At 28.5% G+C, this 17391-nt stretch overlaps 1 protein-coding gene across 3 annotated transcripts in view; it reads left to right on the top strand.

Annotated features, from left to right (window-relative positions):
* DAAM (disheveled-associated activator of morphogenesis-like protein) overlaps positions 1-17391 on the top strand; it is a 107381-nt gene that overhangs the window by 22303 nt on the left and 67687 nt on the right. The window contains exon 1 of one of the 3 annotated variants that reach the window (XM_043044578.3): positions 11392-11519. The exons of the other annotated variants lie outside the window; for them this stretch is intronic. Within the exon in view, the coding sequence (XP_042900512.1) occupies positions 11499-11519 (21 nt within the window). The 5' untranslated portion in view covers positions 11392-11498. Of the gene's footprint in view, positions 1-11391; positions 11520-17391 lie in introns of those variants that run through there. 3 annotated transcript variants of the gene reach the window in all.

The raw sequence follows: 17391 nt of genomic DNA, 5'->3' as shown, positions 1-17391 counted from the left end.
ATGGGTTTTTATTCGGGAGATTTCTTATATACTTCCTATTTGTATTTATTTTCAGCGTATTGCATTACAATGTTAACCAATTGATACACGAAAGCAAACAAGTGCAAGCCAGTTTCATTCGCGTCAAAACCTGTATGGTATCACCTGATAAGAAAATGTTTCGAATAATTTGGCCAGGAACTGTAAATACATAATTATAGATACTCTCGATATCTCAAAAACCTTGATATGTCATTAAAATATTTTTTCCATGGCATTATTTAATGTTAATTTGAATTCCTATTTTCTCAAAACCTTGTTAAGCCGATCTTTTTTTTTTTTCGAAATTGAAATTTTTCAGTAGAATCACAATTTAAGTTTATTATAAACCAATTCTTTTCTACTTCTGCATAATTATTTTTGTTTTACTTTTAAAAACAATATGATGATTGCTGTATTTATACTTAGTCGCAACTATCATTATATACATATTTATTAGTAGTTTTTCATACGTTTATTTTTCATTATGTTCTTTTTAGAGTAATATTTCAGAATATATTTTTTACTTTTTAGAACACTTTTAGTTCCTAGCTAATTTTTACGAAAACTCGCTAACTCGAAATTTCCCTTCAACTTTGAGATATATACTTTATACTAGAGTATGCTTTATTTGAGAGTATACTTTATTGAATGTTTTTTTTTTTTACCTCATGAAATTATGCTGTTAAGGTAAAGATGTGCACAGACATGACGTGTGAAAAATAATTATTAAAAAAGAAAAAAAAATTAGCACTAAATGTTTAATTTATTACTATCCAAATTTTAAATATTGAGACTGAATGTGTAAGCAGACGCTGAAATCCATAGTAGGAATAACAATTAATGCTGAAATTCTGAAGCCAATCTATCTATGCACAAAATGTAACAACGCTAATTTACCTACTGCTTTAGTGTTTATTGGTGATAGAAATGGGCTACAGGTGGCGTAGAGCAGCACTTCGCATGCTCTTAACAGTAGCGTGTGGACAGTCATAGAAGAAAGAAGTACGTTAGTTTCTGTCTTGATTTTTAAATTGATTAAATTCTTTTAAGTTGGGAAACTATCTGGAACTGAAAACTACATTAAACATAGCTCTATAAGAAAGCATCGTGAAAATTTTAAAAATATTTTTATTAGTTAAAAACAAAAAATGTTAAGAAAAGGAAAAATATCGTAGTTCATATAAAACTGAAAAAAAGAGGAAAGGAAGAAGGGCTAAAGACATGGAACCGGATGGCGTATAGTTTGTCTACGGTAAGAACTCCTGACACACCGTCTGCTGCCATGGAAACAATACCAGTGTATTTCAGGGAGGGCGACTTCTCATCACAACACACTAGACCGATGAAAAAGATTCTCACTCCGATCCGAGTCTAAACCTGTCCTAAACAATGACCCTACACCCTACTTGAAATACCTCGTTACGATAGGCACCGGTCCAGACGAATGGCTCAGGGAGCTCTTACTTTAGACAAACTATATTCGAATGTTGCGATCGCCTATATCAAAGTTTTAACCTTAACAAAGACGACTAGTTGGGTAACGTAACCTTAGCAGTCCAATGAAAACCGATAATCTTCAACGTAAAACCCGTTTTAGCATTGGGAGTCAATGTAATGACGATTTTTGAAGAAAGGACAACCCAGCGAAGGTAGTATATTTTCTCAATAGAAAATAAGGAAGTGTAGCATTTTACTTAAAAGTGGTGTGTCTCGGTATATTTTTTCTCTCTAAAAGTTAAATAAAAGTGAAATAAACAGAGATGTCTTGTAGCTTCAATGCGCATGCGCACCGTTGATGTCGTAAGAAGAAAGGATATACTTAAAAAAAAAAAAAGAAAATTCCACATAAAGTGAAGTTCCATTAATAAGCTCGCTCAAACTATTGGGAGGCTAATTCCATATCTCAAGAATCCGTCAACAGCAAAACATGAAAGTATACTTATTTTGAGAAAGTTCATTTTTGTGTCTGATTTTGTAATTTAATTCGAAAGTTTAAGATGAGTCCCATTGAGATTGTGTCATAGTGCGAGAAAATGCAGTAATTTTAAATCAAAAATTATGAAGGTGCTCGCTTAATTAGTGCGATTTAGTTAAGTCCCCTCAAAAAAAAAGAAGAAAGCTAAACGAAACTTCTAAATAACTTATGATCTAATGATAGGATCCTCACGTATTAGGATTCATTCTTATTCTGCAAAAAATTGTATTCCTTACAATTTAAAATTTTTTTAACTGTTATTTTATAAAATAACAAAAAATAATAAATATTTACTAACATTTACTTTTTGAATGGAATAATCTTTGGATAAATGAATTGCGTGCTAAAGTTTTTTCAATTCCCTATGAAATTTCTCGAGATATGGTGAAATACGTAAAAATCAAAATTAACATTGGAGTTCAAACATCGGATCATTCGCCTGACCAAACTATGGGGACCCTATTCTCCATATTGCGGCTATCCCCTATATTTTGGATATCAGAAATCCGTCGAAAAAAAGGTATGCTTATTCAGAGAAAGTAAGCTTTTGTGTTTAGTTTCGTAACTTAAAATATCGTCTATTCTAATTAATTAGCATATCTCACCCCTTCGAACCATTAAGAATGAAGAACCAATCATTAGATGAAAAGTTAGGTCTTTCTGTACATGTGATCATGGTACTGAATAGGTAAAAGTAACTAGAATAGGATAACTAATATTAAATGAATAACACATAATTGGATAGGGTAAATGGTTATTATTCTTTCATCATTTAAAAATAAATTCAAAAAGACTAAACCTCACTATAATAAATCATTTATTAAATAAGTAATCCCAAAAACTGAAGCGATAAGATGTTACCTGAATAAAAACTTCATTCTCTTCAAGAAAATACTAATAAGGAAGCTCTTAAAAATAGGTGCCCATTTTCAAGATTTAGGAAACGTGAATAAAAGAAACAGAAGCGAATCTAATCCATTTGTCATTTTTAATTCGTGTGCCTCAGGGGTTAAAGTGCTCGTCTCCCAATGAGGTGATGCAGGTTCGAATCTCAGCGATGACTGGACGAGATGAATTCTGCACCCGGCTCACTGCGACCTCAGTGGTAGACGTATTATTGGTTAGCATCCTTGTTATCGCGATAGCCGTTGAATGTTTTCGTAGTTTTCCTCTCCATGTAACGCTAATGCGTGTTAGTTCCATCAAAGAGTTCTCCACGGAGGTTAGTTTTTCCCAATGCTTGAATCAGAAGTTCCTTTGTTTTCTGCGTTTGATTCAAAATTACAATGCTACGGAGTTGAAGGTTAAAAGTGGTCAACTCAGAATTGATTCGACGGTTCAAAGCTGATTATAAAATAAAAGGTAAATAAAATTTTCACTTCGACTCTCTAGTTCAAATTTTATTTTCTGTCAAGTTTTTCTCAAATTAAATTTATATTAATACTGAATGATTATTAGAAATAACAAAGCCTTAAAATGCTTTTTATATTCAATATATTTAAAAATATCACGTTATATATAAAACGAAATTACGATAAAAACTCTTCACTTCCTGTTAATGCGTGAATAAGGGAGAAATTGTAAAAGTCTTCACTTCCTGTTAATGCGTGAATAAGGGAGAAATTGTAAAAGTATATATAAGTTGTGCAAGTTCTGATAAATGTTGTAAAATAATTAATATTCATCGTTTGATAAATCACATTTTAACTATTAAATTTCTGACTACATTTTAGGGTTGAATGTAAAGAACGAAAAAGGGCGTTATAAGAGTTGAGTGTACGAGTATGAAAATAACTATACCAAACCAAGCTAATAGTAATTAAGTAACATAATCAGCATGCCTTCGATAAATAACATATGCGAACTGAAAAGACCAAAATATAACCAACAAGAATACCACATGTTTTATCTCAAATTGTAGAAACAAAAATAGAGAATTTTCAAACAAGAAAAGTATGATTCATAAATTTATTTTTTCCTTCCAGAACTTTCTTCAAAAACCTTTTAAAGATCGGACTTCTTAATAATTTTTTAAACTATCTATTGATAAATCTCTTCTAATTTGTTGGAGATTTTAAGAATAAAATAATTATACATCCAAATGAAGTGGAAAAAATGAATGTTATCAAAATAAGCTACCAAAAGGAAATAATGAGTTTATTTCTGTTATGAAACTAAAAGGCTTTCTTAGCTGCTCTAACAAACTGGTTTTTGATTACTTGAATCCTTAGTTTCTCCTATTAACTTAGGCAGTTGTTCGGTAGTTTCTTCTTTCCTAACTTAAATATTAATGTGTAGCTATTTAATGATGCCTTTTACATTATTGTTTTAAAAAATATTAATTTAGCGTTGGGGGTAATTATGCAATTTATTTTCTTTTTAAACGAAGAACTGTAATTAGAGATTTTTTTTTAAAGTTTTATTCTGATATAAAAACTGTTATTTAATATTATTTAACTTCCTACTAGGCAAAAAATAATAATAATAATAAACATATACCTTTATAAACTTTAAATTCAATGATCGTATTTATTTATTTTTACTCGAATGCAGTTTTTTTTTTTATTAGGATGTAGATAAGCTAAATAATTTTATTTCATATTTAATTTTATAACCGTCGTTGAGCTGCCGACCCAAATTTGGGTTTACGACTACTAATGTTCAACTCCGTAGCCTTATAATTTTGAACCTAATCCGGAAGACAAGGGAAATCCTGGATCAAGTATTGGGACAAATTGGTCTTCGCGGAGAACTTTTTGATGGACCTAACCCGCACTTGCGTTACATGGAGAGGAAGACCACGAGAACCAACCACGGTTAGCCTGACGGCAAGGGGACTCTAACCCATGATTCGTCTACCACTGAGGATATTTCACGTCAGCACTGAGGTCGGTGCAAGTCGGGTGCGGAATTTGTATCGACCAGCCATCGCTGGGATTCGAACCCCGTTCACCTCATTGGAAGACGAACGCTCTATACCCTGAGCCATCGCTGCTTAAGCTAAACAATTAAATGAAATCATTGAATATATATCAATAGTATGAGACCTAAGAATTTGGCTCGATGCTCACATTATGATAAAATTATTCGCATTATTGTTCATGTGACAAAACTTTTGTAATTTTAACGATGTCGGTTTGAGTAATTTCGCAAGAGATACCAATTACGATTTCGTAGAATAAACAGTCATACATCGCGATTTCTTTTTTTCGACTTTGTCATAAGTCTTTTAACAGGGAATAGATGAACTTCTTACTTGCGGGTCAAAAATTGATGAACTTATTTAAAAATTACTTTAAGTTTAAACAGATGTTCTGAGAAAGAAAATGTAAAAGAAAAATCTAAGCCGAGCTTCAAGATGACGTAAATTTGTGACTTAAAGCAGTAGAATGAAATTTTTAAATTTGAAGGATTATTTTTGAGATGATTGAATCCGCATCCGGCTCGCACCGACCACAGTGCTCACGTGGAAAATCCTCAGTGGTTATTGGATCATAGGTTAGAGTTCACTTGCCTTCAGGCTAACCGTGGTAGGTTCTCGTGGTCTCCATGTAATGCAAATGCAGGTTAGTTCCATCAAAAATTCCTCCAGGAAGGCAAATTTCTTCCAATACTTGATCCAGGAGTTCCCTTGTCTTCCGGATTTTGTTCAAAATGACAAAGCTATGGAGTTGAACAGGAGTAGTCGTCAGCTGTTCAACGATGGTTTTAAAATAAAAAGTAAAAATGAAAGGAGTGAAAGAAGCATAATTAATACAGTAAGTATACTAATACAGTGAAACCTGTCTAAATTTATTGTAAAGTGTCCAATAAGAGGAAACGACAAACCCTTTGCAACTTGAGCTATCTATATATTGGTTGGTAATATGAATACAATAATATAAGACTTTAAAAAATTTTCCTTTATGAGTTACCCACCTGTCTAAGTTGAACATAAAAGCGATGCTCCATAAGTTGACAACTCGCGCAAGTTTCACTGTATTTTCAGAATCCTTGTAAAAATGAAGCTAAACATATATGCAGATTTGGGGTCGCAAATTAATGTTTAAGTATATGAGCCATTGGCCTAGAAAAAGACCTTTAGGTCTCAAAAACTAAAAACTGGAAAACGCTAGCAGGAAAAAGGTTAGTCTGGAGAAACTTCTTAAGAAGGCCCACCCTGGGCTGGCGAGCCATTGATGATGATAGGATGTGCATTGAGAGATAAAAAATAGTCTATTTATTATTTATTTATTAACTATTTAAATAATAATTGTTGTATTTTTATGTTTATCAAATCATAGTGTTAAAAATATTTCCCAAAATAGTTAATCGTTACCAATATTTTTGAATTCATTCAAACACTTAAAAATCTCGATATTGGAAGAAACAAAAAATGAACTTATTCCACTTTTACAAGTAGCGGCAGAAATAAAGTTAATTTTGATGGTATAAAATAAGTAATAAATTTCCAACTTATCATCAGGGGGCACAAATACTCCTAATCTGCATAATTTATGTGATAATAATAATAAAATAATTCTTTAAAAAATTATTCTTAAGAATTCTTATAAATTCTTAAAGAAATAAAAAAAAATATTCTGTGACCTATCTTTTGAAAGTAGAAAAACCGGAAAAATTTCGATTTTTAAGTATAAGAACCTAAGCTGATATACTTTATTTGCTTATTTAAGAAATATAAATCGCTGGAAATGTATAATAAAATAATAATAAAGTAATTCCTAAAAAAATAATAGTAAAATAATTCTTAAAAAAATAAATATTATTCTTGTAAATTCTTAAAAAAATCAAAAATTATTCCTTGACCTATCTTTTGAAAGTAGAAAAATCGGAAGAAATTTCGATTTTTAAATATAAAGACTTAAACTGATATACTTTCTTTGCTTACTTCAAAAATATTATAAATCTTTGAAAATGTAAGACAGCTAAATTTTTCAGCTTTTTTTTTTTGGAAACCATTGTTCTTTAAGCAACATAAAGCTACAAGTATACTTCTTTTTTATTTTGAATCAATTTTCGCTATTAGTCATTAAAGGTTAACATTAAAATTTTTTAGAGGTGAAGGCGAAATTTCTCAACCAAAACTTCACAAATAACCAATAAAATGAGAATATTTTCTTTCGCTGAGTAAAAGTAAGCAAATTACACTGAAAATTTCTAAGAAGCCTGAGTTTTCTTGCAATGATAATAAATGGCATTCTATGTGAATCCGAGATTATTCGGCATTATCAGTGGAGCGGTTAAAAATACTCTCCAAAATACACACATTTATCGTTGTAGAAATTTCTAATAAAACTTTTATTTAGTATCGTTGAAAAAAATTGTTGCATTAAAAAATATTACTTTATAATTATACTTAATCAAAAAAGACATAATTCAATCTATATCAATAATAAAAATTATTATTTGAAAATACTATATATTGAACATTAAAAATAAAAAAAAATGCTCCAGACAAACAAATAATTTTTATTCTATAACAAATTCTTTTCACTTGTTTTATTTGATTATTTTATTTCTGTTCTTAATTGTATTGTTTTCTAAACATGTTTTTGCAAACGATAATTCTAAACCACATTCTAAATATGAAACACGAACATCAACCGAAAACGTTTTCTGAAAGTGGTCATCACGTGACAGACAATGAGCCTTCCTTCGTATAATTAATTTTATCTTTTAGAAAATATTTTATGATTTTCTTTCTTTATCGTCTATGTAAAATATATAATTGGTTTTGCTATCGTAGATCGGAATTTTTGATTACAATGAAAAATTAAGAGGATGGTAAGAAATTTGAGTTGCGTAATTTTTGGACATTTATCTGGCACATCTGATTGGAATCTAGTGAAAAAAAAATTTATTACAAAACGGGAAGAAATATATCATAAAAGTATCCTACAGAAAGTAAAACAAAAGCTAACTATTAAATTATATCTTTTTATGTAATAATTTAATGTAACAATAAAGCTTAATTAATTGAATTTTTTCGAAAAAAAATTGCTGTTTTTATGGGTTTACTTTCTTCTGTAATATATTTTTATTTAAATATCTTTTTTTTAAAGAGAAATAAGTTAAGCTTTTAAATAGACTCCGATTCATAAAAAGCTCAACTTATTCCTCTTAAAATAGACCCCGATTCATTAAAAGGACGAAAAAGATTTTAATGCAGTAATCAATAATTTTATTTTTGTTTTTTGTAATCGAAAAAAGTAATCTCATAGTTGATAAAATGTTAGTATTTAAAACTCACTGTATTTTCGTTTCTCCTCAAAGCATAATTTAAATAAAACTTAAGTTTCATTCATTTTTTATGTTTTAAAAGTTATTATAAGTAAATTTTTTTGTCAAAAATTGGTTCAGTATCTTTCATTGAATAAGTGAATTGATTGCGAAAACTTTTGAGGCCCATATGTAAAAATATTTTTCACAAATAAATAATAAAATAAAAAGAATTTTTGTGCACCACTTTTGAAAAATTTTAATTAATATTTTCCCTGTTTACAAGAAGCCCCCCTGAGAAATTTCTGCTAACGCATTTGTCTGCAATTTACTTAGTGAATAGAATACGTATTCATTATACCGTCATTCGGGGCTACTTTGTGCAAATTCGAATTTGGCATTTTTCAAGTGCTGCTATTCAGTATTAAGTTCATTTCACGTTAAAAATGTGTGGAATTTGAAGATAGATGTCTCTTCTATTACTACAAACATTTTTTCGAATTTTAAAACAATCTCAGAGTGTGTTTCGTTCATCCATTGTCAGCAACTTTCCGAGGACGTCGGATGTCGAAAAGTGTGCGTGAAAACTTTAGCTGTGAAATGCAAAGACGTTGATAAAATAATTGTCGTAAGTGAAATTTTTTTTATTTATATATTAATAAACAATAATATCATGTTAGCGTTAAAAAAATTTGAAAATGAATAACAAATAAACTGAAAATGAAAAAAAATGCACTTTGGGGCTACTTTGTGCAAAGTTTCATTCGTTTTTTTTTCGACAGAAAAATTTTCAGACGTTATAAAAAAATACCTGGAACGAGAAACTACCGTAATTACACTTTAGAAAAGCTGCAACAATGTTTGCAAGCAGTTGCTGGTGGTATGTCGATTGCAGAAGCTTCTCGGAAGTACAAAATCCACAGAAATACTATCTCAAATAAAATTCACAAGAAACACGTGAAACTTCTTGGTAAACTATTATTTTTCTTCTGCAAAGATTTTTCTAATGAATTAATCAAACGATTTAACACATAAAAATATATTTTATAGGACATCAGGTGATTTTGACAGAAACTGAAGAGCAAGTTCTGTCATGTTCATTCAAGGATGTTATGTTCAAATTTAACAATATTATAAATGTTAATGAATATGTTATAATTATTATTTTTAAAATTTCATCCATTTCAATGTTTAAAAATGTATATGGTTTCCTTTTGTTTAAACTCAAATGTTTTGAAATAAACATTCTTTTTAAGAAAAAATTCTTCAAAAAAAAATGGTTTTTTAACGCTGAAAATTATTTTCAAACTAATATCTTTACATATCTTGATGTTTTTGTGCAAGGTATGTTTTGACTTATTATTCGTAAATATTACATACAAATAATGCCAATATTGATCAAATTCACTCGTCTGAGTCCAGTTATGAATATAATATCGATAAATTTTACTAAAGTTTGAGTTAACATAGTTTTTTTACATGTCAAAGTTCAAAAACTGCGAAATCCTGCACAAAGTAGCCCCGAATGACGGTAGTTCATTTGTGTGATACAGAAAACTATTGCGTTAGCTAGTAACTGTTTTACTACTAGAACCAATAGAGATGTAATTGACTTATTTATCACCAAATTTCAAAACAGTGGGAATTTTGAAATTTTTGAAAAATATTATAATAGGTATTTGTGTGTTAAATGTATGTTATTGATTAAATTATTTATTGATTCCATTTTCTCGCTGAAATATAAAATAAGTCCTGAAATATAAAATAATAAAAATCTTTATGTACTCCACTGTTATGCTTTGGCAGCTTTAACACAGAGTATTCAAATTCAATTTTTTTTTCCTTCATATTCGTCAATTTTTGATTATTTGTTTGGATTTGTGCCAAAATTATTTAGAAATAAAACTCTTCTATGTCGACTATGCAATAGGGAACAGCTGTTCGGGGAGGGGACATTACCCTCTTTCTCTCCCCTCCAATAAAACTGCTGATAAATCATGTATGTGTTTATACTAAACCTCATCGTTATTTTATAAAAACGGTGGAGAACTATCGCTTGGAATAAATTTATAATTTTCCCTATTTTATAATTTTCCCTATTTTATAATTTTCCCTAACTTAAAATTTTTGATTTCCCTAACATTTCTTATCAAAACAATGTGAAATTGTGGCATTTTTTTTTTAAATACCCTTTAAATTAGTTGTATGTTCATTGTAAAATTATGGTGTAATTTTTAAAAAATACAATTTAAACTATCAGTATGGTTATATTTTACATTATTATTTCTTGTACTTTATACAATTTTTAAGTATTACAAATACGTCCAAATTTAATTAATAAAGTATAATCAATAAAACTTGAAATTTGTTGCCCTGCTCATGATCATTTATTGCATAAAAAATATGTATGGACATTTGCAATAGGCAATTTTTTATTAAAAATTCATTTATATAATGTAAATATAATACGATTTTTTTCTGAAAAAAAAATTAACCAGAGAGAAGTTTTCAGCTTAGCATTTGTTCAGTTCACGTAAAATTGTGGTTATGTTTAAATCTTATAGCATTATTAGATTCATTTAGGGAATTTACATTTTACAATATGTTTAGTGAATGTAAAATTATTTTTCTTTGTTGTAATATCACTAAGTTTTTTTTCGACTTAATAAAAAAAATTGCATTTTATGCATTAAAATCAATATCCATGCGTCTAATGTAAGCTAACAATATGTAAGAATAACACAAACGTTTCTATATTTATGTGTTAGATTGTTTTTTAACCCGCGATTTTAGGAAATAATCTTTCTACATTTAAATTAAAAAGGCGAACGAAAACAAAATAACCCTGCCATTAAAAGTTTTTCTTTTGCTTCATTTCAAATTAAAAGGCAAACAAATAATTTACATTTGTTAAAAATTTGAAAGTAATATTTTAAAATTCTGAAGAAAAAATTTTTTTAATTACTCTTAAAATAATTTTTCAAAGAAACTTTTTAATGAATTTAAATATTTTATTTAAGGAATTAAAAATTTCTATTTAAATTGAAAAAGAAATCCTATTATTTTTGATGATTCATAACAATTAGCACTGACGGTGCGATACATAAATGTAAGCGTTTCATCAATTATTTTATTTTGGGAAGAAACTCCCCCCTTATAGGGAAGATTCGCGTGCTATGAATTAAACGGGAAAAAGCTGCGGATCGAACATCACGTGACCATGAGATGACGCATGCGTCAATTGAAGGAAGAATGGCTTGTGTATGTTATATGAAACACAACCATGGAACAGTCCCACATTAAGGTTAGTTTACTTTTACTATTTGGCATGGCACGTTTCTAACCTAGGAAAATGTGTTTGGTTTCAACTTATTCCGTTACAATTATGTTATTATTATCGAATGCAATGATTGTCAATTTAATTTTGTATTTAAAATAGATGATACTTAGAAATGATATAGATTAAACATCTTTTTCTTTTAAGGAAAGCCGCTAAAAACACATTTTTCCTCTTTTTTGAGCATTTTGATTTCAATATTTTATTAACATTTAAGCGCCATCTATTTATATAAATTTTTTCAGAATAAAATTAGCCCTTTTTTTTTATTTGAAGAAAAATAATATTTAGTTGGAAAAATATTGGTGTTGAAACATGTAGAAGTCTTTAAATGATTAAATAATTGTATATATTTTTTTTTTTTTACAATTGTATTTTATTTATAATTTATTATCGAATATGAATGCGAAATATACGACAATTGTCTTCAATAAAAATTTTTATGTAAACCTATTTCAGATAATGTTAAGCTTATACATTGGTAACTTCTTTTCTTTAAATTATACCTCAGAATGGTATAAAGAAGAAAAAGTATCGATTAGGTTTAAAAAGAAAAAAAAAAAGATTTTGAATCTTATAAAAAATTATTTCGACAAATATTTGTAATTATAATTATTACTCAAATATTTTTTAATTTTAACTTATCACAAACTATTACGTTTTTGAGCTTATAAATGATTTATTGAATGTTTCATTTGATTAAATTGTCATATTAATAAATAATTTATCTTTTAACTCATAAATTCCAAATCCGAATTTGTTTAGATACGAGTTAATATAATGCAAATTAATATATTACATTTGTAATAGTTTCTTAGTTAACATTACATCTTCATACAACATTAAACAATGTTGTATGAAGGCGGTATCGAAGACTAAGTCCATTTATTTCTAAAATTGTTTATACTATGTGTAGGTTTTTCACCCTATCTAGTGATATAGAACACTATGTCCTGTCATAATAAACAATGAGGTTAGGCAATTAGAAATAACACTAAACAATCACTAAGTCCATTTGTTTCTGAAATGGTTGATGCTATGTCCAGGTTGTAGGTTTTTCACCCTATCTTGTGATAGAACACTATATCCTGTCATAATAAATAAACAAGTTAAGCAATTAGAGAAAAGACTGTTTAACTTCCTCTAGGAGTAAAAGATATTAAAATCTGCTCTCCTAAAATTTACATTTTTGCGACTTGGTATCCTTTACGTCCGATTCACAAAATGTTTATATATATATATATATATATATATATATAGGAGTCCCAGATATCTTATGATTTTGTACAAATATATTTTTTGAAATTTCATTCTTTAATTGTGAAAACGCGTCTCAGAACTTTTTAACTACAGACTCCTTAACATTGTTCTGCACAAATACCTCTATAATTGTGTTAAATAATTTGCTGTCTATCAAATATGCTTTCATATTATATATTTTTCAAAAAAAAATATATATATATATAATAATAATGTATTCTAGTTGCTTAAGTAATCTGTTTTGTAAAATGTTGAGTTTTCGAAATCTTTTTTTTATTTTCAATTTCAAATATTAGTTTCATGATTAAGTTTGATGTATTTAAACAACTTCTTGTTATTGTTGCATGAAAATGTGATGTTTGTTTGCTTGAAAAGATGTAGAAACGTACATTCATATGTCCTTTTAAACGTTACTCTACTTTTAAGATATCATATAGCAGAAAATGTTACCAAATGATGAAACTTTACAAATACAGAATTATAAACAATATTTATTTTTCTCATACGTTGTATAATACGATCACCCATAAGCGGCATGTACAGCAAGTCCCGTTTTCTATTCCATGGAAGTATCTTAACTCCCATTAAAAGGTTCGAATACAGTGGCCAAGAGATATGATCTTTTGTTTAGCAAGTTTTGAAGAAATTTATTTGTTTATCGTGCACGAGATGTTAACTTGAATTTTCTTATAGTGCAGGAATCCTAGGGGATAGTGATCTATGGTCAAATTATACATTACTTCAGAGCTGCGATGGCTCAGGGGATAGAGCGTTTACCTTCCAATGAGGTGAATCGGGTTCGAATCCCAGCAATTGCTGGTCGATATGAATCCACCGATCACAGTGCTGAATTGAAATATCCTCAGTGGTAGACGGATCATGAGTTATAGTACCTTTGCCGTCAGGCTAACCATGGCAGGTTCTTGTGGTCTTCCTCTCCATGTAACGCAAATGCGGGTTAGTTCCATCAAAGAAAGTCTTCCACGAAGGCAAATTTCTCCCTATACTTGATCCAGGAGTTTCCTTGTCTTCTGGACTTGGTTCAAAATTACATGACTACGGAATTGTACATTAGTAGTCGTAAACCCGAAAATTGGGTCGGCTTTCAACGACGGTTATAAAATAAAAAATACATAATTTCGCGTTGTTTATCAGGAACCATTCCATTATCTTCCTGTAAAGTATTATATTAAAACAAACTTAACTATGATTAAATATTTATTATATTTTCAGACGTCCCGATATAACGTCTTTTTTTGCAAGGACGACAGGCGAACTGTATTATTGTTTAATAAACAAGGTTTTTAGTAACCATCAATCATCTTTTTTGCTTATGGCTATTATAACAGGTGGACCAGAATGACGGACTTCATCACACATGTAAGCAAAGGGTTAAATATCGAATTTTAGAATCATCATTAAAAACAAAAGTAATCATTGTAGGCAAATTAGTATTTAAGCAGGAAAAAACATAATCTTTGTTACGGCTATTAAAGATAGCGGGGCATAGAAAATAAGAACTAGTTCGATTGCTTGATGTGTTTCTTCTAATAACCTTTCAATTGCTCCGTTTCACTTAGACATTATTTGATGTTTTCAGAACCGCCTTCCTTAGATTTCCATAACAGGTTTTTACCTGGTTTGAATACTGTTTACAGGATGGCCACATTATAAAAAAATCCTTTGTATTTTACAGCAAATGTTACAGCACTGCTACCAGGTGCTGTTAAACTGCTGTTATAAACTGCTGTTAAATTTCTGTGAATGTAACAGTTCATTGCTACCATTTCACTCTGTATTATTTCTCAGGTTTTCAATCTGCATACTAAGCATTAATTCTGTTTATTGCCATTATACTGGGGTACTATGATTTTCTTGTCATCATTTCTATTCAATAATTTGCTTCTAATTAACTAGCCTTGCTGTTACTTTCTTTGAGGAAAATATTTTCTTCAATTTAATTAAATTTCTTTCCAAGCGTTAAATTTTTTTAAATCATTTAATCTATTTTAAGCTTGCAAAAAAGATAAGTTTTTGTTAAATAATTTGATATTTTTAAGCATAAAATAAAGGTTTAATGGACTCTTTTTTTTTCCCCCACTTAATGCAGTGTTTATATAAATTACTTAAAAACAAGTACATTTTAAGCTTTGGAGAGCTGTAAAAGTTTTCTAATTTTACTCTGGAAATCTCAGGAAATTTGATTTTGTCTGAAAAGTGGTCTCCTAATCTGAATACTTTTTTTTACTTATTTCCGACAAGAATTCTAAACATATACTTTATCATTAAAGAACGCATTATACTTGACCATTGCAGAACATCCTGTGCTTTAACAACTTTCATGCTGCATTGTCAAGAATTTCAGATAAAACAATTTTTTTTTTTTAAAAAAAAACACTTTTCTATATTTTTGTACGAAAAATAAGTAATAAAATATTTGGTGTAACGAATCAAGTTGATATAATTTCAGTTAATTTCCCACATATGTCAATTTTTCTAAAATTTATTTTAAAATGCGTTGCATCAATTTCTTAGTTTTTTTAGGAAAATGGATGCAAAGCCGGCTGTTATTTATTATTACTGTTTCGTTATTAGTGCTATTTGAAAATCTCCGTCTTTACATCTACTTACTTAAAAATAAAAATAAAATAGAAAAAAAAAACATTTAGAAATTCTGGCAACACATTTTAAGATATAAGTTGTAGTATTTGGAAAATTAACTGAGACTGTATCAACTAGATTATTTTAAGTTACACTTAATATTTTATTTCTTATTTTTTTGTGCAGAAGCAAGCAAAAAAATTATTATTCTATTTTATCCTTTTTCTTCGTTACATTCGTTACGGTTTTTTTTTAATTGCTCTTTTTTTTCAACATTTTCTTATTTTTGTAAATTTGGTGCTAGCAGTACTTGATTTGAGTTCAGATTTATTTGTATTGCGTATAACTAGAGAGAAAAGCTTATAAATCTATGTAATAACAGAGTAAATAGAGAGTTCGTCCCTCTCCCCTTTCATGTTCGAACAGGTGAAAGTACTGACTAACTATAAAAAAAGTCGGGAAAAAAAGAAACAAAATTGAAAGCAGATCATTCGGAATTTTCTCTTGGGTATTTATATTTACTACACAACGTTATAACTTTCCAAAAATTTATAATTGTATACAATCATTTGAATACTCTTAGCTTTCGTAAGTGTTTTTAAAATTAAAAAAAAAAGTATAATTTGTCATTAAATTTATTCTTTCATTTCATAAAAATAAGTAAAGCTACTTGATTACATTTTATAAAAATTCTTCAGCTCTACAGCATCATCAAAAAATGATTGGCAGCACTAAGAAATTAGTTTGTTGTTTTAAATTTGTTGGGAAGCTCTAGTTCGTATTTAGAATTCTTATTTATGCCTAATTTAATCTATTCGTTTTCTTAAACTACACATAAAGAAAATATTATTAGACTTTTAAAAAAATACATCCCTTTCCTTTTAGTTAAAATGTAAGTTTTCGACTTTTTCCCTCTACCCACTAAGCGTCATTTTCAATATTCTCATAAATCGAAATTAGCTAATTCTAAAAATTAGTTTTATAAAATATATTGACAAAAGAAAAATCTAGTAAAGTTACAATTTAAGGTATTGTATTTAATTTTTCTTAACATTTGAATTATCTCTGGCTATATATACAGTTCCTGGCCAAATTATTAAACGCACTGTAGGATTCTATGTAAAATCTTAATTAACAGGTGATACTAAACATCATTATTGCTTTTAAGCGGCTGAAACCGATTTACACTTGCTTACGTTCTTGTATCAATTGGTTAACATTATAATGAAATACGCTAAAAATAAACACAAATAGGAAGTATATAAAAAATCTTTTGAATAAAAACCCATTATCTGTATGTTTAAATATAAAAGTATTGCACATTAACTTGTGCAAAACATGTAATGTTTAAAACACTACAGTGCGTCTAATAATTTGGTCTAATTATTATAATATGCTAATATAATACCCGATATAATAAATATTCTGTATTTATAGAATATATCGTCTAATTTATCTAATCGTCGAATTTATATTATATATCGCCTAATTGAACCACTTGATACCCGAACTTAAACAAGTGCAAACCGGTTTCAGTCCCGTAAAAACAATAAAGCTGTATAGTATCACCGGATAATTAAGATTTTACTTAGAATCTTATAGTGCGTCTAATAATTTGGTGAGGGACTGTATATCGATTTAAATAAAGAATAATTAGTTTCAGATAAAGAAATCTCATCAATCTCTGCTATAAATAATAATTCAAGGTTTCCTTGGAATATTATAGGTAGTAAATTGAAAATTTTGTGGGGCACTATATATGTGTGTTTAAAATTGTATGCTGTCGTATACAATCATTTAAAAATAAATTTATCCGACCAATAATCTAATATTAAGAGTTTGTAACGACTGGGAAAAAAATCTTAAAGAACTTAATAAACTTAATTAATTTAATAAACTTAATTAATTTAATAAACTTAAATAATTAACTTAAATAAAGTGGCAATGAATAACAACAAATGGTAATCACATTTGAAAA

This window comes from Parasteatoda tepidariorum, chromosome 11, assembly GCF_982258835.1.
Source record: "Parasteatoda tepidariorum strain Cologne lab strain chromosome 11, Ptep-v5.0, whole genome shotgun sequence".
NCBI classification, from domain to species: domain Eukaryota; kingdom Metazoa; phylum Arthropoda; class Arachnida; order Araneae; family Theridiidae; genus Parasteatoda; species Parasteatoda tepidariorum.
Note: the sequence above shows the minus strand (reverse complement) of the source record. Positions and strands in the feature narration are given on the sequence as shown.